Below are 21,258 nucleotides of genomic sequence, written 5' to 3' on the forward strand. Positions count from 1 at the left end.
GCGAGGTCCGCCCCCGCGCCGCGGGGCGGCCCGTGACACTGCGTTCAGCGTTCCCTCTTGCCAATACCCGGCTCTCAAACGTTTGTCAATGATTTTATCCGTGGTGTTGCTTTTACAATGTATCAGTATGCCCTCTCGCCCCCCCAGATCCGTATTCTAAGGCGTGAGACAAATGTCGGGTATTTAAAGTATAACAACGTATTTCTTGGCCACCATTATTTATGCAGACTCCGGACATCGTATTGCGGTTTTGGTAGCAGACAGAATGCAAGGAGGGTTGGAAGAAAAATATCCCCCAATGAGGGGTTTCTTATACACCCCTGTATAGTAAAAATATTTATGTAAAAGATGAGCAAGTACTCAAATTCCTTTAGGAAAAACAAATGACTACTTAAATCTTGCCAATATAGCAGAATAAAAGCTGTGCTAGTTGACATTTGGTAACATTAAACTTCTGTTCTTTTACTAAATTGATTCATTTCTTGCAAGTTTTATTCTGATGCACCTAAATTGCTCAGATGAGGAATGGCTAACAAGGTGTTAATGAAAAGCCATGTAGAAACAGAAAGTTCTTTGGCACTATCAAGTCATGAAAAAACTTCTTACCATGGAGACTTGTGTTAAAGTTGGCTTTTTTTGTGGAAGAATAAATAACTTGGAGACAAGGAAATACGAGAGAGAAAACACAGACTAATGACGGGGCATGATTTGCCTGAAAGCAAAGATGATTTCTGAATTAAGCTGAAATGAAAACATGAAGTGCAGAAAGAGCGCAAGTCGTGTGGGGACTTGCTCAGAAGCTGGTAAGAAGGGCCCTCTCTTACCTGAATTCTGGTAACGGCTGCCTTCCCTGATGCAAAAGCCATGTCTGTATGGAGACACTCATGAAGGTTAAGCCAAATTAACAGAAAGTGTTAAAAAAAATGCAAGTTAAAGTAGATGAAAGACTTGTGTGCATAAAGTGATTGCAAGGGATAAATTAAAACAGACTAAGACCATTTCTGAGAACAGTTTAATGTGTTTTAACTTCTGTGTAGAAAAATCTTTGCTTTTACTCATTGGTTTGGGTTTTTTTTTTGTTTTATATTTTTTATCCCATAGTGTTTTGCAAAGAGAGACTTGAACCTGCAATAGGGAAAGAATGAGATGCGTTACCAAATAGGGAATTGTAATGAAGCCTGGCTATCAGAGCCCTGGAGAAGGGTGGGCTGGGGAAAAGCGAAGGTTACGCTTGTTCCTTTGAGGGACCTCCAGATTAGTGATCCAGATACTGCACTTTCACAGGGGTACTGCACCTATCAAAGCAAATCAAAGCTCAGACAAGCTGGATTATGTTTTTTCCCCACTCTTAAAAAAAAAAAAAAAAGGCAAGGTGAGGTTCTTTTTGTATAGAGACGTGCAAAAAATGCGTCTGTAACAGCGGGTAACCAGAGTTTTCAACGTCTCTGACCGGCTGGCATGAAAACTGAGAGTGGGCTGAGTCTACACATGACTGACAGAGGTGATAAGATAAATGACGCTTTGACCTATCTTTAATGTGCTCTTATTTGCAATGTTTACTGGTCTTGATGTTTATATTAATAATACATTTTAATCTTCCTGTTCTATCATTTCCTTAAAATAATTCAGTATCTTATTTCCTAACTGTTCTACCCTTCACATTTTTATTATTTAATTGAATAGGGGCACTGTCTTACGACTAAGTTGAACAGATCTGCCTTATGTTTAAGTTCATATTCTGTGATCTTTTTGGAGCTCTTTCTCAAGTCACTTTTATTACAGTAGGAAAAAATTACTATTGAAGTAATGATGTTCCGATTCAGTGAGAGATCACATTTGTCTGCATTTAGTCACATATACTAACTGCGTTTCTCCTTCCATCCTCTCCCCACGAGCGGCTGTTCTAATGATTAAAATAGTCTATTAGTGATACTTATATTAGTGTATCAGTAGCAATTCAAGACATATAAACAAATGCCAGTCATTGTTTTTAATCTGTGTTTATCATTATAGTTTCTAATAATACAGTATACGTTCTTCAGTGTCACAGAATGAGATTATTCTAGAAAAGCCAGTAAGCTCAGACTGCAGAACTACAGAAGCAAACAAATCCACATGCCCTACCATGTATAATGTTTCAAGCTGCTTCATTTATGAAGTAAGACTCATTAACTGGGCAATGTACGGTAGCTTTCTCTTTAATTACACAGTTTTATTATACAGTGGAATTATTTTTCAGAATGCAACTGTTTTCACAGACTGACCTTTTATTATAAGAGAAGTTTCTGTCTAATGAAGAGAGGTAATCACAGCACAAAATAGACTTTTGACATATAGAAAGCTATTGTTACCGGGACTTTGCTAGTGCAGAATGTTACTTAAAAAGAGAACTTAATTTACATATTTTCAAAATTACGGAGTTGCGTATAAGTAGCAGTGATGTTGACAGACAAACCAAGAAAAGCAGTGCTTGCAACTGTCCTCACATTGTTCTGTAGCTCCCACAGTAGATTGTGTAGTATATGTTGCACCTGACAGAAAAGGTTTGTGGTAGGGAAATGGATGTTTGTAGAGGAGTCACTTTCTGACCTTCTATCCAGTGCTTTTTAGTTTTGTTCCTTTATTGCCTCTTCATTAGGATGTGTGACCACTTTCCACCCAGCACAGAGATCAGCCTTGACCTTTGCATGCCTAAATAAGAGAGAGAATTTTGCTTGAAATCTGAAGCATAATAATTGTGAGGGGCATTTGTTCTGACCGCCATATCGAACAGCTCACTCAGCAGGATTTAAGTGTGATAAATGCCCTTGCCCCCAGGTGGCTGATTTTTGCGGTAGAATTAGGCGTGGTGGTAGAGGTTGCAGTACAGTTTGCTAGTTATTCCAGCTCTGAATCCTTTCACTGTACTTTGCAAGCATTACTCTCTGACAGAGATGTCTTATTAAAATAAGAAATCTATAAGATTTGGAGTATTTAAATTATTTCTTTTACTTAAATAGGCTATTTGGGCATGCATTTTCCCACTTTGAGAACCTGAGTTCCTTTAGGTTGATACTAGAGAAGAGCTTAATCGTTCCATGCCAGGACAGGAGATTTACAGGAAGAAATAATTCTTTTTTCTCTCCCCGCCCCAATAGAAATGACAACTAACGATCCTTTTATCTTCTTTTTGAAAACATCAGAAGGAGCAGGTTTTGTTTGCAGTGTGTTTACGAAGGGAAAATGTTGTGAAAGTTCAAGCAGAAGATTTGGCGTTGCGGAGTCCCAGTAGCTATGTTCAGAGCTCTCTTTAGGATCTCTGCCTCTTTAGGAGCTCGCGCTCTCTAGCAGAAGAACAAAATCTGTGATTGACTATTCCCACAATGTGAATAGGAAACAGTTGAAGTAATAGTCAGGACACAGGTGGCAGGCAGTGCACAGTCTCCCAAACAGTCACAGAAATGGTTTGTTAAATGCAAATACCATCTCTGATACAAATTGGAGGTTTTTCTTTGGTTATCCCACAAGCAAAAAATGTGGCTGAATTTAGTGACAGAGTTATTTTTCTGTACCTTTTAGTATACGCCCATGCATTTGTCACGCAAAATTTGTTAAACTCTTTTCCAAGAGCAGTTCAGTTCATGTGTTTAACAGATACTGTCCATCAGAAAGCATGTCAAAGGAAACCACTTTGTTAAGGGATGAGGTACACGCAATGCAACCCAATAAAGACGGTATCTGAAGCTTCTTAGAGTACTGCCTTCACTTCCTGCCTTTCTTATTTTTCACACCTTTGCATGTATGGTGAGAAGCAGAGAAAAGTAAACCAAATCCTTTTATTAACTGTTCCTAACTTGAGAAGCTTGTATTTGTAACCATTTGCAGGGCTGGGTCATATATCATGGTTTATATTCTTGCTCTTATATCTTAACCTAGAGAAACAGGAAGGTAAGTGGGAAAAACCACCTCAGTGCTGCTTCTGCATATTTTGAATATAAGTCCAAATAATATTTATAGCCAAGTTATAAACCCAGGCAAATGGGCTTCTTAGACTGCCCGTATTGTGTCGCTAATGATTGTCCCATTACCAGTTCTTAATGCAGTTTCTTTATGGATAAGATCATGTTTCGTGATGCTGAGGGAAAAGATGGCATTTTAGTTTTTAAAATGTTGTTGTTATATGGCATTTTACTCTTTTAAATGTTATTTTTCTTCAACTGAAGGTATTACGGTTATTCTCAAGTATAAACATTGCCAGTTGTTCTTAAAGAAGCTTTGCATTTGGTAATTGAACTGCTTGAGTTAGTATTGTACTTTTCAGCCTTTCACATTTAATTAACATTCAAGTGGGAATTATGAACAATTTATATCTGTCAGGAAAAGACAAGATGTAACAAATTGTCTCCATGCAGATGTGAAATTGAGGCAACCTTAGAGAGACTAAAGAAACTGGAGCGTGATCTGAGCTTTAAAGAGCAGGAACTAAAGGAACGGGAGCGACGTTTGAGGATGTGGGAGCAGAAGTTAACCGAACAGTCCAATACTCCTGTAAGTAGACAATAATTCAACCTTTCATCTTCAGAAAGTATTTGGAGCTTTGTCTATGTAAATCTAAAGATGCACCATAGTGCCCCTGTTTCCTTTAGTTGTTCCTTTGGGCCAATTAAAGTCTATTTTATTACATCACTGCAAATAACTATACTATTTTTAAAAATTTCATCTAATACATTAGATATCAGATATTGCTGATAGTTCATATTGTGCCATGGGCACTTAAGTAGTTTCACATTGATTTAATTACAGTTCTCAGCTTTAAAAGTTGATTGCATACAATAAATTCATTTTTCAACTAGAAAGTTGTTGACTTTAATGGATGCAGGATTTGGTCTTAAATGTGAGAATCATTTGTTTCTTGCAGAAGAAGGCTTGAGAATCTTATGTAGATTTTTTTTTTTTTAATATTATTCTGTTCTTTTTCTTTGAGAAGAAGCAAATTTCCATTCTGTGAAAAAGGGGGTCAAAATTTGAAGTGTTAATTTAGGGCTTTGTTCATAATTATAGTTAACATACTTGTACTGGCCAGTTATTAGCTGTTAGGATTGCCACATTTCTATTAATAAATTGAACAAAAAAACTTCCTTGGATTATCTTGAATTTCTTAACGAAATATGATGCTCTTGACTACTGATTGGCAGAGGGAGGACCACAGGGTTAGTGCATGGCTAGACATATTACAAGAGACTTTTGTTAAGAAAAATATCGTGTTACCTACTTGTTTTTAAAGCACTAGCCAAAACAAATACCAAATTGAGATTGCAGTAGCATATTTTTCCTATGCACAATTTTATGCTACTTATAACCTTGATTCCAGCCAGACCCATTTAGATACAAACTTGTTTTTAACTTTAATAAGCTTATTGCTATTGTTTGAATGAAGTTGCATTCGTGTTCCAGCTGTGAACATGCAGTAATGAAATCATGAAGAATGAATGTTTTCCTATGTGCAGATACTGTATGTTCGCAGTAGATATCTGTATGCCTGCTTTAACGCTTGCAAACTTCCAGTAACTGAGCTGTGGGCCATCATCTATCCTAAGCACAGCATGAGACACAGCCTTAATGAGCAAATCTTTTCACGAGCAAGGCCCTAGGGTTTTTTATGCTGTACTTGCTTATGACTTCTACTTTTCACTTAGAGCTGGCATTGCTGAAAGAATAAAGCATTGTGCTAAGGCCTATTGTGCTAAGCATGAACTATCTTTCTGCATAACGTTAACCCAACTCTCCTATTGCATTTAAATGCAATTTCTTCTAATAGGGAAATATAGGTTTGTTTTTTCCATAGATCTTTAGTGAACTGTTACACAAAATGGCTTTAGAAGAAGCCCTTTTGCTGGAAAAAAATTGACCTACTGGCAAAAATTGGCCTGTTCAAGCAGGATTGTTTTTTTCATAGCAAATTAAGTTCTACAAGGCACTGGTTACACATACAACTATATTTTAAATTCATAGCTGTAAATCATTTGCAGAATATCCCTGGGCATTGTGTTTGCAAGCTGTAATCCTTGGAGTCAAGTGTCTCCCTCCCTCACTTGGTTCAGGGTATGTCTGCTCAGCAGTATCAAACTGGAAGATTGCAACAGGGAGGTGCACTGCTTGATTTTAAGCTACCTTGGCTGTAAAAAACAGTAGTAAAGATATGGCAACCAGAGCTAATAACACAGCTTAGGGTGCCCACTAGGCTTACACCTGGTTCTTAACCAACACTAGGCCTTGTTGTGTCTTAGCTGGTACTGTCATCCCTGCTCTGCAGTCACTTCTTCGTTTTGCTCTGCAGCAAAGACCAGAGGCCAGCAGATACTATTAAAGCGGTGTGCAGGAGGAGAAACTCAGACAAAGTGAAAGGAGAACAGGGAAGTTGTCTCTGCCACTTGATTCTCCAGTGTTTTAGGGTTGGTAGAAGCTTCATCCTGCATGGTAGGTAGCTATGAGTGGCAGGCTGCTCCTATTCCAAAGAATAAAGTATAGCTTTACACACATCAGCATGAGAGAAGGATGAGGCCAATCTTTAGAAACACTTCTGTGAAAGTAGTGTTTCTCTCTGCTCTTGTTTTGACCCTGTTTCTGCTGTGTCTTATGCAACAGACACCTTTGAGTCTGATCTCTGCAAATTCCCTTTGTGCAGATCTCCAAGAGCCTCTTGCACAAGGGAATCTGGAGCCTTTTGGAGGAGTAAAATATCTCTATAGCTGTAGTGAAATGGCAGACTTCTTTTGAAAGAGGACCTGACTTTAGGAAGGCAGTGTATGTAGCTAAGCTGAAGCTCATATTTAGAGGAAGACAGTGAGCAATACATGAAATCCAGATATTCACCTGTGGTGCCATGCACCTGCAGGTGGTTATTTAAGAAGAACAGTGGCTTGTACAGAGACTGGGGATCCCAGTCATCTATAAAAGTCTCTTCACGATAGTTATCATATGCAATGTGACACCAAACGCAGGTCCTGTCACAAAGAGCTCCTAAGTTCTCCAGGTAACGAGATGGCAAAATATGGAGGAAGTAGGGTGATTATAACTCGCAAAATGAGCCACAGTTACGGCCCATTCTCAGCTTACCCGCTGCCAGGCATTGCACAAACACCGACCCAGAAACGTGTTTTAGAGGAAAGCTGTCTTGCAGCTTTGTTGATTTTTATAGGGAATTCTTCCCATATGTCAGGGGATGCTTTTCCATGGATCTAAAGCAACTAAAACTCCAATAGCTGATGGAAGAACTACCTGGCACTGAATCGCGTGTGCTGGGCATCTCGTTTCTGTGGCTAGATCTTGTTTTTAAAATATTCCTTCTCTTTATCAGTAGGAGCTTTTGGTGTCCTTGATCCGAGTAGCACTCTGGTGATGGTGCAATTGTTTCTTCCTGTACAGCCAGGTGTACAGAAGCTTAGCTGCAGGTTCTTTCGTCACTTAGCCATAGGATGCATGAAGAGTATTTAGGGCATCCCATCTCCCCAACTTCTTAATTTTATTTTCGTTTCTTAAACCATGATCACTAACTTTCGTTAACCACAACGCAAATAGAAAGCCTATGTAAGTAGGGAAAACTCGAGAGGAACAAAAGACAGATGCTGTCCTTTTTAATGATAAACATTTGTCAACGTAAGTGGTTTTGCCAAGAAATGGGCACTCTTTGAGCAGCCCGGCCACGAAGCCTCCTGTGTTACAGACCAGGGCATCACCACAATCACCCCTGTAACCCGTTGTGACCAACTGCCGTTGACTCTTCAGTCAGTTTTCCGATTAGGTTAAAAAAGATGTGGAAAACCATGAATTTTGGGCAGGTAGTTTTGCAAACAGCTTTGGAAAGAAAGGCCAGTTCAGGTGTTCACACATGGCTCCTTTGCTGTTGCTTTAGTAGGTAGTTCAATTTGGGATGAAACTCCTGAGTTTTTACTCCCTGTGGAGAAAAGGCAAGCATGTCACAGAGGTTCCTAGCCCGGCCACTCTGAAGAGGCATTAATCATTATTTAGCTGGAGAGGGCACGTTTCATTTGTTATTACAAACAGACTGGGTCAGGAAAACGCCATTATCTGTCGGTGAAGATTAAATCAGTAGAGATTTAAAATGATGTACAACCAAACGGCAGATATCTATTGATATCACTTAAAAAAAAAGAAAAAAAAGGAAAAAAAGAAAAGGCAACCAAGCTGACGAAGCTGACCAGCCGACCAAACAGCCCCTCTTCCCCTGCCTGCTCTTCCCTGGGACAGCTTCCAGAAGCAAGGTGCTGGTGCGGGCTGGAGGCTGGTTCCCGTGTCCTTTGCATTGGTGAGAGGCTCGTTTCTGATTGCGGCCATTGCAGGGTGACCCCTTCCTCTCCTTTTGAGCATACGCTCAAAACCAGTCTTTGCACAAATAATACTGCTGCTGTTTTTTCTGATATTTAGAGGGCTGCTACTTCTGCACCAAACTTTGGGAGCTTGTTTGGGTTCTCTGATCTTAACCTGATTTATTCTTCAATCCTGAAAGGTTCGATTAAGCAACTCACTCAGACTTCTGTTGTACCCACATTGCCTTGGGAGCCATCCCACCTGGCTGGGAAATGTCACATTGTGTTTTACGCTGTACAAAATGAAGGACTGAAGAGTTTGAACCTTCTTTTGTCATGAAAGCTCTGCTACCTGTGGTTCTTGCCATGCGACTCAGTGATTTTGCACTTTCATTTAGGAACAATGACCCCAGAATGAAGCTGTCTGATTTAATGAATTCTTACTTGATCTCTGTGTTTAGATTCGCTAATCATTGTGCTTTCTGTTGATTGCCAACTAATCTGGTGGTGTCTTTTTCCTCGATTTTTAAATTGGTTCTAACTTTCACTTTTGCTCTGTCCTTTCCTCCTTTAAATAGTTTTTCTTACCTCTTGCTGCAAGAATGTCTGAGGAGTCTTACTTTGAATCTAAAACAGAGGAGTCAAACAGTGCAGAGATGTCATGTCAGATCACAGCAACAAGTAACGGGGAGGTAGCTGGCATGAACCAAAGTCTGAAGGCCTTGATGATGACGGGCTTTGGGGATATCTTCTCTCTGAACCAAGCAGGATCTGTCCTGCATTCTGGAATGCAGATAAACATGCAAGCCAAAAAGAATTCTTCTAAAACCACCTCTATGAGAAAAGGAAAGAAAATCAACATGGCTTTGGGTTTCAGTGAATTCGACTGGTCAGATGACGATGATGATGATGATGATTTTGATGACACAGATGATAGCAGCGAATGAAATCAGTTATAGAATTAACCCTGAAATCGGTTTTAGCAAAGCAAAACAATAAAGTTTTAGAACAAGAATCCTGTCAGTTTGGTCTGTTCAAATCCTGTAAAAGAAAAAAAACAAAAAAAGTGAGACGTTTTCCAGGCTGAGCATGTTTGTGTGTAGAAAGACATGTTGTTTTTGTTTAGATTGTGCTGACTTATTTCTGCTTTGATGAAATTTGGAACTAAACTTTCCAAACTAATTGAGATTATTATTATTTTAAGAACTGTGATTATATCTATAATTCTTGATGCCTGATTACAGAAACTATGGCTTCATAAACTTAAGATCTGAAAACATTGGGGGAAACTTCAATGCCTTTAATGCCATTAATGTACTTCAAATTTTTCTTTTGTGTTTTTTGTCATTTCCCTTACCCCTTTAATTGTCAATCATATGAATATACTTGTACTTCCAGATTTGCTATTCTCTACAATCCATTCTTTCTTACTGTTGCAGTGAAGGGGTTTGCTGTGTTTCTAATTTAAAGCCTTTTTCAAGGCGGCATTGTGGGAAGTCACAAATACGTTTCTAGGAAGAGAGAAGCTTGGTTGAGGGGAAGAGAGGGGTTAGTTAAATACACATTTTAAAAACTGAATAGCAGCAGAATCCAGATAATCCCTATTAGTAGATGATTTGTATAAATGTTCTTTTTTCCCCTCACATGTATGTGCATGTGTATATAATTCACTCTAGCAAAGCGAACTGCAATCAGACCTCTGCATCTATTATCAGATATTGTGATCTAGAAGCTAATTTTCAGTTATGTTGATGTAAATCCAGGAAGCCTCATTAACTTTGATGGACTTATTCTTGTACCTGAGAGTAAAAATCGGTGTTAGTAAACTTTGATTCTGTTGCATCTCCTAAACTGTGTGTGCTACCCCCATGAAAGGACAAAGAGAAGCCACAATGACATTTCAGCTTGGGCCCTACTACTGTGGCTTATGTGAAATTCTCTGTGATGGCGGTAACGTGAGGAATGTTTACTAGTCTCTGCATACCTGTTTTTTGCAGCTAAATCACTTTTAAAGTATTGCCACTGCTGTTACGACTTACCATAAAACTCAGTGTGTAACAATCTGCTGCAATAATTGCCTGCCAGGCACTTATGTTGAGAGCAGCAAGTACGTTTCTCCTGATGACCCCTTTAGTGGTGATGCAGAAGGAGGGAGGGAAACCAGTGCGAACACAAATGCAGGTTAGAAAGGAGGATGTAAAATATTTGCCCGAGGAAGAAGGGCAGCATTTCAAAAGAAAAACGTTACTGTCTAGTTCAGCTGTAGTGGGAATAAGCCATCAAAATTCCATTCTCAATTACTGGAGGGGTTTCTTTTTATAAAAACTTCTGGTTTTGAGTGGCTTCTTTAATTATAGGCTTGCCTGTTACACAGCTCTAACCTACATATTATGGTGTTTTTGTAGATAGCTTAGAGAAAAATGGATACATTAGATAACAGCAGGCCTGAAATCATTACATGTTCACTCAACAAAAGAGAAAGTTCTTTGAAGGAGTTTTTCTAGAGTGACGAGTGGGCACCTCTTCGGGTTGTGAGAGAGAATTGTTTTATCCTTAAGCATCAGCTCTGGTCTGGTAACCTGTAAGGCAGCAAGTGCTGCGCTTCGAGCTAGCCTACTCCGGTCAGTTTGCACAGGACTTGACCCTCCAAGATGCTTAATTTCTGTAGGATGTCATTCCATGTTCCACCTTCTTCCTAACAGTTGCAAATCCATTGGCTTGAAGTTAACCCTCTTGTATCAGGAAGCTTTTCTCATGATAGAATTGTGATTTAAATGATGTGATAAGTTAATGGACTGTCCCAAGGAGAAACTTGTTCCTTCGGCACAGGTAGGGATGGCTTCTTAGGTCCATCAAAGCAACCTGATTTTAGGGAGAAAAAGGGACATTGAAGGGCAAATAATTAAATGGAAATAAGAGCAAATAGTCTGTTTCCAGTGCAGATTTGTACTATTTTTGTAAGTCTGCGTCTGTTAACACCCACAGCAATGATACTATTTTTGTAACTGCCACTTTGGCCCCAGGAAAATTTGATGGATTTGTGTGATCTAATATGTGCACTTTAGATCTTAAGATGTGTGTCATTGTGCATGAATTACTCTACCACATAAGCAGTGTAGGGTTACACAGCTTTAACTGAAAATGAAATTTGGTTCAGTACATTTAGTATTCAAAAAACCCCAAAAAATCTGTCCCTAGCGTTGATATTTTGCACTTTTTAGCATCTGACAATCTCAGAGCACTTCATGCACATTTATATTTGCATGGGTTTTAACTGAATTTGTAAATCCATTCCTTTATCTTTACAGAAGTAAAAGTAGTCCTTAAGTAGTGTGACACAGGGTTTCATAGTTGCAAAATCACAAGATTTAAGTCTGTCTTCAAGGTTTTGTGCTTACCCAGGTGTGTAACTTATTTCAGCAAAATATCATCAGAATTTGGTAGCATGCTCATAGGAAGTTCTGCTATCTACATAGTTCCAGTATTTTTTAATGAAACAAAGATGGATTTTTTTCCCCCTTCCCCTTTCTTTCCCCATATGTTATTTGTCAAAGCAAATTAAGCTATATTAAGGAAAAATTTAAACTCTTGTAAAACTTACCTATGTGTTCACAGTAGCAAAGGTGGTCTCTGAATTGTAGAGAAGGTGATGACATACGACAAACTCTTCTAATGCAGTTCCCTTGAGATAGTGTTATACTTAGGATATTGGCTATGCTTATTAAAAAAAAAAATGGTATTGATTGCATTTTTACTTTCCTGTGATGACTTTCATACCAGATGTCTCCAGTTTACAAGCCAAAAATCATATGTGAGAAGCAAGCTATGTTGCTTCTGCCTCTGATATGCTTTTCACTAGATAAAGGTTTTGAAAGTCGCTCTGGTGGGCAGGTATGTTGGTTGGAGGAGGTCAGAGTATTTCATCTTCCACACCTGATTTTGCTCTGCAGTGCAACCCAGTCTGTCTTCTACCTGTATCATCACTAGGGCATAATCATCTCCACAACAGTCCACAGCCACATAGTGTGTCAGCTTAGGAAAGCATTAACCAAACCCAGAAGGTGTTTCTCTGGCTGCTCTGGGCTGTGAGCAAAGCCACCAAAAGCTTTCCCATGCCTCGTACACCTCTCAGCTCACTAGTCCCCACCAGGCCTTTTGGGATCCCAGTTTTCTCTCCCTTCCATAAAACCCTGGACATACGTGCAGTAAAATAATAATGCTGCATTTGACAGAGGGGAAAGGTAAGAACCGGGCCTGAACTTCTCGGTTTTACCAGGCTGTTGTTATCGCCAGCATTGACTTAGATGGGTAAATGGCACAAGAGAAGAATGGTGAGGGTCAGCTTTTGGCTTGCTTAAAGATACAGGGTGAGCTGGGACCAAGACACGACGTCCAACTCCCAACTCCCTTTCTTTTCCTTCAGCAGTGGGGAAAAAATGGAAGGGGGAATTAATGGAGGAAAACTTCCGACCGAGTCATTTTTGTGATGATCACACCACTAATTCCTTGGAGTAGCAAGTGTCCTAAGGTACGATGTGTAGGTGTGCTGCATCCCCAGCTGGTTGTGTGCTGCTTGACGTGGAGCTTGTCCCCTCTAGATGGGAAGAGCTTTCAGGAGGTGGGGTCTCGCACAGCTCCTTGTCACGCAGTCATGTTCTTGACTTGTCATTTGTTTATCGTTCCAGCGGTTTTGTTAGATGTTGATTCCCTTTCCTTCTGGGTTTTAAAGTGGTTATTCTGCGTTAAATATTTGATGCAATGATGATTTATATTGCCATCAGCAGTAGCAGTAAATCCGTAGTGTGCATATAGCTGTTAAGTATTCAGCAGCGTTACTGTGTGTCTTTAGTACTGTAGTTCCTTTTTCTGTAATCAGGCAGCTTTTACAGGTTTTTAATAAGACCTCTAACTTGACAGAGGTTTTAACTACAGTCCTAGGTAGAACGTTCAGGTAGAAAAATAAGTTCATTTAGTAATTTTCACAGCCCTTAAAATGCACTAATAGGAATCTGGAGGAAAGACCTTTCCCTTTTCCCCCAGACTTCAACTTAGTGTACACTGTAAACTCTGCACAGAGATTTCTGATGTGTGAAGATTTAATTTTAAAACTGTAGAAAGAACAACCTTCTTTACAAATTTTATATTGTGTGCTAAATACTCATATGCCTTTTAAAGTCAGATATAGTCCACTGCATTTCTTGCTTTTGCACTACTGAAGAAGTTTTGTACTGAATACTAGGAGTCAATGCTAATTACACTTCAAGTGTGAACCGATTGAATTTGAATAGAAAATATTTTCACAGTGCTAGAAAACTTCATTTTCCCTTTTGAAAGAACAAAGCTGAGCTCAACGCCTGTGCAAAAAATCTTGTGCTGTAAACTGAATATATCATTTATGTGGAACATGCGATGTTACACTTCTGTGTGGTAAAACCTTGCAGTGTCAGTTATTCTCTTTATTGCACTTGACATATGATGTCTTGTTTTATTCACACTGTGGATTTGACTTTTCCAGTGTAAAACCAAAGCAAACAAACAAAAAGAAATCATGCAATGTATTCAATTTCCTCAATTGGTGTCATAAACTTTCTTTTGATGTGAACTTTTTCCTCTGCTTCTCTTTGTTCCAAACTTCTATTTTGCAATAAACATTTTGACAGTAAATTTTATGCATCTGTGTCCCTGTGTAAAATGCTGGTGTTTCAAGAGGTTCCTTATTGTCTGCTGGTTTAAGTCACTTTTTGTATTACTCGCTGTGTGACATTTCTCCTTTATTCTCCCACCTTTTAAAAAAAAAAAAAAAATAATACAGAACATACTCTGCCACTGGCTATATTTAAACATGGGAAAAGCTGAAAAAAATCCATTGTGCAACTAAAAATGCAATATTGGACTTCTGCAGTAAATGATTCAGTTGTACAAATTATTGTACCAGGCTCCTCCTGCAGCACTAGCTGGTTTGACAATAAGTACCTACAAAAACCACGACCCACTGCCTTCCTAGGGACGTTTACAATTGCCACTTGCCCTTCCTTGTGCTCAGTGTACCCCCAGCACTACTTTTGCCCCACAGCGTCCTGCCCAGGCTGCGGGTAGCTGTTAGCATAGGGAATGCCTGACTAACAGCAGGTAGGTTGAGAAAATTGGCTGCAAGTATGGTGTAGTAGAGGGAAAAAGTCAGGAAAGTCTCTCTTTCTCTGGCAGACATATCTTCCCTTCTGCCACTTCACCCTGATGCCTTTGGCTCTGTCCCCTTTGGGGAAGCAGTGGGCAAAGGGATGGGTTTGAGGGTCTGCTAGGTCCTCCTCACAGAGGTGGCTTCAGCTGGTCTCATGGATGGTTTGTGCCCAGCAAGGTTTGGCTGAGACATTGGTGGAGGAGGAGGAAGAGGATCTGAAGAGTCCTTGAAGTGGGGTGGGCAGCAAAAAGTCATAGATATGGAGGCAGAATTCAAGGGGTGTCAGGCAGTCACAAGTCTTTCAATGGGAGTTTCATGTGGATGCCGCAAAGGGTGTTTCACAGCGATGGCTGGAAGTTGAGGGCGGGATTACACTAGACCCTGGTCTTGTGCCTGGAGAGCCAGGGAAGTGCTCAGGCATGTAATGGGCAACTGTGCCCTGGGGCTCAGTGTTCAGCTGTAGGCAGGCAGGGGTGAGTGCCTGCCGGGGGGGCATGCTTGGCCTGTGGGTGGGGAGCTCTGGAGAGCTCATGGGTGGCAGGGCTCTCTGGAGGAGGTAACAAAGCCTTGGGTGGGTAACTGAGCCAAGTCTCATAAGTCAATGTGATGTACATCAAATAAGTTTGCAACTACATCATGGTACTGAGCCTTTGGGAGACACTGTCAATCCAAATACATACATACCAATTAATGTTAACCCTTTAGCTGGATGAAAGTGCCAAGAAGGTGAAGCTTGGGATACCATATGCTTGAATAGGTAAAATGGCAATCAGTATTACAGTGACATCTTCTCCTGTATCAGTTTTCGTATCATCCCAGAATTTCCCTTAACGCAGCCATTCTTCTGTGCATCCTCCGTTGTTTCCTTGTGCTTCAAGAGCTAACACCATCTTGCATACAACAAAGTGTGCCCCACGCGGGCTGCAGCACTGGAGGAGGCTGGGAATTGCTGCACTCCCCCAGCCTCAGGGGAGCAGTTACGAAGCGTTGGCAGAAACCAAAAGAGACTTGTCTGTACAGGAAGACTAGCCACAGTGGCCCGACTCCAGATTCTGCTTTCACTGCTGTCTAGTGACAGTTTTCCTTCCTTTTGCAGAAAATACCCATCATTTGGGAGAGAGTCGTAATCACAGCGTTATTTTCATTGCAGAAATCAGGTGCTACCAACGCCATAGCAAAAGCAAAAGCCTTCCCATAGTCAGAGCCGAGAGGAGAGGCAGCTAGAGAGTCCCTTGCCATTGGATGGTTTACTTTTGCTTCCTAAATTGTTTCTATCAGAGATCTGCTGATAATTTTATCTACATAAAGTGATGGGATCGATTTAGCACTGCCACCATGCTGTTGGAGCCAGCCCGTGGTCAGTGTGAATCCAAGGGTTTAGTATGTCGGTATGAGAGTCACAGCCTAAAATCCTGCCCTTTGCAGGGGAAAAGGAACCGAATAAAATTGGCCACCAGAGTAAAATTTGGGTGGAGGGGAGAAAAATGGTCAGACAGTTTTCTTTTCAATTAATATCTCTCACACAGTTGCTGCCCTCCTTTGATATTTGTGCATGGACCGAAGAAGATGTGGTGAGTATTTTGTGTTAATGTAGCCAGCGTTGCGCTGCTGGAGCTCTCTAACAAATTACAGTGGGTACAGAGGGAGGGGAAAGCTGGATCAGAACATCTAGGTGAGATTTTACTGCTATTTGTTTGGTGAAACTTGTGTCCCAGAAAGGCTTTACAATAACTGTGAGTAAATTAAGGACTCGAACGACCTTCATAAAACAGCCACATTCTCCAATGTCCAGAAAATAATTTGTGCTGGGAGCTGTCAGCAGCCAGGAGGGCATTCCTGAGTGATCATTTAAGGAATGTGGAAGTGCCGCGAGACCCATCTAAGCAAGACCTGTCCTGGACAGGACAAAACGGGTTCAAAGGTTTCATCCTACTGCGTGCCACCAGGATGGCAATTAACTGAAAGAAAGTTAAGGGGTTTTTAAGGGGTGTGGGATCTCTCTTTCATATACAATAATGGCATTGAGTCTTTTTTACCTTTTTATTCAGTTAAAAGGCTAAGAAAAAAACGTCAAATTTATCTCTAGCATAGTGATGCGTCACAGTGATTTTAATGTCCCATCTAGCACCCTCCTTGTGTGTTGTGCATCATGGGGTTGTTTAGCTAATGTTTACTGAAGGATTGTCTGGAAAGCCAGTGCAAAAGCTCTAATAGCCCTGGCTCCTTGACTTCAGCCCTTTTAGCATAAACTTCTGCTTCGCTCATTTCTGTTGTTGTTCATAATGATAAACTGAGGAAGGTGGCTGCAAAATAGAAGGCAGTTTTAAAAAGCTAAATAAAAGTAATCACTTGCATTGGTGAATCTTGAGTCCTTTAACCCAAAGTTAGAAATATTATTAAATTTTGTTTTAAAAAAGAATGATTACTTGTGTACTTCAAATAACTGTAATATAAAATTTTGCTAATGTGAACTTCAAGACTGATTCTTCTTTTTTGCAGTTTTTCTGGATGCAACAACTTACTAGAAAAGGTAAAAGCTATTCGTATGTACCTTCGTATTCACATTTATGCATATATATACATTTGCTTATCTTTTTCTCCCTCCAATAAAGCACCCTATGGATTTCTGAATAACCTCTCTTATCTTAAGGCGATGCTTCTGGTGAAATGAGTGTATATGCTAGCTTGTTTAAGGAACATCATATCACTGGGAAACGATTGCTTCTTCTAGAAGAAGAGGATTTAAAGGACATGGGAATTGTTTCCAGAGGACACATCATCCATTTAAAGGTATTTAACAGCTTATGTTGAATGTTGCAATAGGTTATAGTATGAATATTAAGGAGTCCATGGGTTTTCAGTAGTATTAACAACAAAAAAAGTTATAACGCTAAATAGAGAACATATTTGGTATAAAAAGCCCTAGAGTTACAGGTTCAAATGGATCTAGAACCCAAAGCAACCTGAGCATTTTGTAAGGCATGAAAATGTGCTGTGGTCTTTATACTCCTCTGCAGTTCTTGGTTTTCTTGTGGGCTGGAGACTGTCAGTACTGCTAAAGATTTGCCTAGGAGAGCCAGTCTCCCAGCAGAAAGCTTTGGATATCTTCAGAGAGAGTTCTTCCCGAAGGTTTCTCTTTAGCTGAGGGAGGAGCAGATAATGAAACAGTCATTTGAACTGAAATCTCTGAATTTCTCAACTTTCACATCTCATCTATAGTTTAAAACATACTTTGACTAACAAAACTCCGTTAGACAACTTTAAAGCTGGTTGACAGCCAGGTTGCTTTGCTCTTAAAGCTTTGTTTCACGGTATTTTAAATATCTAATGTTTGTAATGAGTTAAGAAAATCATGGTCTGGAAAACGTGATCATGACAGCAGTAATAGTATTAATACTGTAGCCACAGGAGAGAGTTCAGTTTCCTGGCAGTCAGCTTTGGAAAAGGATTACTCTAAAAGCAGCATCTATAATTCTGTTGGGTCTCAATGATTTTATACCACAATTTACTAGTAAAGAGATACTTATATCCTAATTACTAGTCCTGCAAATTTGGCTTCATAAGTCACACAGATTTATTCCCCTTTTGCTCATCAGCCATTTTTTCCATGCCACACAGCATTACCGATATATTTAATCTATATTTCCTACAGGGAAAATTATTGAAACTTAATAAAGTCAATAACGCCCAAAATGAAAGATTTCAGCTTCCTGGGTTGATTGAGCGTAAATAAAAACAACCAAAGCAACCCCCAAACATCTCTTTCTCTGATTAAGCAGATCTGATTCTGAATGCGAAATGGGGCCGATCTACCACAACAGTTTCCAGAACAGGGCTGTATTTTAAACTCTTCTCACATGCCCTAATGTATCCACAATGGAAAACACAGTGCACACGGAGTTGTGCTGTTTTTCATGCTGGTATTTGCAGTATGAGATACTGAATAACTCTCACCTGATTGTGTTGATTATTTTTTTTCTAGACTGCTATTGAGAAGTTAACCCACGACTACCTAAATCTGTTTCATTTTCCACCATTAATTAAGGCAAGTCTCATTGTTTATGTAAGAAGTGCTTCTCATGTTGGTATGAATATTTTACTGTTCTCGTGTCTCAACTTTCCTACCATTCGTGGGTGGGCGAAGCAGCAGTTCCTGCAAAGGGTTGTGACAAATGCAGAGGGTCAACAGCGGTGATGGGTCACATCAGAACAAGTAATAGGATAATAAAAGTTGTTTTCAAGGAGGCGCTAAGATTTTATCGTGGAACTGGTAGTATTAAATTAAAAGACTACTGGTTGCGATTCCTTTGCTGTCATTAATCAGAAATTACCCTTAAGAGCCATTCCTCCAAACTGGTGCCACCGACTGCTCACCACCGAAGAACGGCAGACCCGTGGCCCAGCATGAGCCCATCACTCCTCAGTTTGTTAATGTTACAGGAGAAAAGGATGATTTATAATGTCTGGTCACCCTTGTATTAACCCGTTGGTTTTCTGACATCAGTAACAAGAGCCATGCAAAAGGGAGAGAGTGTTTGGGAACTTCGTGGTTGCCAGAGCAGATATTTGCCCGATTTAATTTGGTGAGCTAATCAAGCAATTCTAGACCCTGAAGTAGCTTTTTTAGTCATAACTTATTGCACAGCTATAGAGTGAAATCCACTTAAAGGAGAATTTACATACAGTGAAACTCTGTTCCTCGAAGGGGAAAATGAAAGTCGGGGCTTCGCCGCCAAGCTGTGCTGCCTGCAATTCCAACGGCAGTGGCTGCCACGATGCTCGCAGTGGCACCGTGCTGCTCCGGAGCGGCTTGGCCAGGAGCAGAAATTGCGCAGCGTCTCCCAGGTGCCGTCCACTACGTGCCGTAAACCCATGCAGAAGCCCTGGCCCTTCTTGGAGCGGCGTGATAGGGGCAGAGTGATGGCTCCTTCCTGCTGCCTGCCAGAATTGTAGCATCTGGAAGGCAAATGCTTTCTGCCACCAAAGGCCTTGCTCCTGTCTCCCAGGGGGTTGTGGTAGATGTGAAGTCTCACCTTGCCTTTTTTTGGCAGGATTCTGCAGGTGGAGCCGAAGAAAACATAGAGAAAGTGGTGAATCTTGAACTCGTTTTTGGTTATCACTTGAAGCCGGGAAATGGTCCAAAGGTAAGCTGGGAGCGCTAGATCGGTTGGTTTGGTTAACAGTCACTACCCGGAGGGTCCAGTATCTTCTGGACACGAAAAGATAATTTGCTGTGAGAATCCTCTTGTTTTGGAAAGTGCTGACCAAATGTCAACGTGGCAAATGGGGCTGCATCGGTGATGGGGAACCGCACCCCAGAGCAGGCAAGGAAGAAAAGAGTGGCACAGAAAGCTTTGACTTAAAGCTTTTGTTTCCTCGTGAACAATTTTTTTAACCATAATTTTTGTAATTCGGGCTTTCGCTTTGTTCCTTTTATCCCAAGGAGTGTGAAATAACAATCCATTTATGCAAAAAACCCCATTCGCAGTTGAGCAGTGCCGTACACCTGATGTTAGTGGACAGACTATTACTTTTGCCTTGGCAGAAAGGTGTTGTCTTTTTATGCAACCAAGAGGAGTTTGGAAAATACGTGGTGTGCATGGCTGATGGCTGGGGAGGACGGGACTGGTCCTGGTGGTGACTATGTTCACTCATGGTACTGGGGAAGGAGGGAGGGGTAGGTGCAGCACATTGCAGATGGCAAAACTACTGTGCAGGGGCCGGTAAAAGGCAATTACCAGCATGCCCCATCCTAATCAAACCTGAGCTCCAAACCGAGCTGGTTCAAGGATCTCTCGTTACGCCCTGTGTAACGGGAATGTTGATGACTCCAGATGTTCCAGCAAAGCATTTCCACCATGTTGTCTTTTCTCGAGAGTGAGGTTTGTCCCATGCTTTTTGTTTTCTTTATCCAGCCTGCCATGGACTCTGAGTTCAAGGGTTTTAGAATTAATAATCTACGTGGAAATGGTGTGCAAAGCATTTCTGAGTTAAAGTCAGGGGTTGTGACAGCGGGATTTGTTTCCTTTTGTATTTGACAAATCTGCATTGTGTGTCCACCCTAAACTTGTGGGTGGCTGACTTTCATCTTGTGTTATCTGGCTGCTTTGCTTTCAGGGCATATTGTTTGCAGAAGTCTCTTGATTTCTGTACTTGGTGCTGCTTGCAGAGAAAGCATTTAGGTTTGTACTTAGTAGGAACTTGGACTCGTACTGAAATCATTTCATCCATTTGAAAAAGCTTTTTGCTTTTTGTCTGGAGATTTCCTTTTTTGTTTTTTTTCTTTTATCATAAGCACTTTTTTTCCTATGAAAATCTTCTTTATCACTATGTGAATTACTTAGACTGTCTCCGTGTTCTTGAATGCATGTAGCGTATGATGCTGTACAGCTGCTTTTTTGTAGGTGTGCATCTTTCTCTCCTGTGTGCAACTCTACAAGGAACTGAAAGTCCATGAAATAGCTCATATCCTGCTTCCATTTCCAATAGGGATTGTGAGCTGTAGTGCAGGGAGGTGGGCAGCCTCCCCCAGGAAGGAGCAAGAGAAGGAGTGAATAGACCTCTGAGCGTTGGAGAGAAATTCAGGTTGCATTAACGCCTACTAAGTTTGAGGACAAGTAGGTATTTTAGCCGTGACGGTAAAATTTGCAAATGAGACAGTGTGCCAAAGCCTACAGGATAGAAGCTGGATTGTTTCCAGCGGACAGGGCTAGTTCAACGGGCCTGCGTAGTGCCGGCATAACCTTTGCAGGTTTCTGATATGCCAGCTGAGAA

At 40.6% G+C, this 21,258-nt stretch overlaps 1 protein-coding gene across 2 annotated transcripts in view; it reads left to right on the top strand.

The window, feature by feature from the left end:
* The window catches only part of MAP3K20 (mitogen-activated protein kinase kinase kinase 20), a 91,454-nt gene that overhangs the window by 52,523 nt on the left and 17,673 nt on the right, over positions 1 to 21,258 (top strand). The window contains exons 11-16 of one of the 2 annotated variants that reach the window (XM_019471885.1): positions 4,392 to 4,527; positions 16,011 to 16,055; positions 16,984 to 17,014; positions 17,135 to 17,274; positions 18,467 to 18,529; positions 19,536 to 19,628. In XM_019471885.1, the coding sequence (XP_019327430.1) occupies positions 4,392 to 4,527; positions 16,011 to 16,055; positions 16,984 to 17,014; positions 17,135 to 17,274; positions 18,467 to 18,529; positions 19,536 to 19,628 (508 nt within the window). Of the gene's footprint in view, positions 1 to 4,391; positions 4,528 to 8,884; positions 13,974 to 16,010; positions 16,056 to 16,983; positions 17,015 to 17,134; positions 17,275 to 18,466; positions 18,530 to 19,535; positions 19,629 to 21,258 lie in introns of those variants that run through there. The other variant, XM_009278583.1, reaches the window with a different exon arrangement.

Source organism: Aptenodytes forsteri, unplaced genomic scaffold (genome assembly GCF_000699145.1).
Source record: "Aptenodytes forsteri isolate BGI_AS27 unplaced genomic scaffold, ASM69914v1 Scaffold257, whole genome shotgun sequence".
NCBI lineage: Eukaryota > Metazoa > Chordata > Aves > Sphenisciformes > Spheniscidae > Aptenodytes > Aptenodytes forsteri.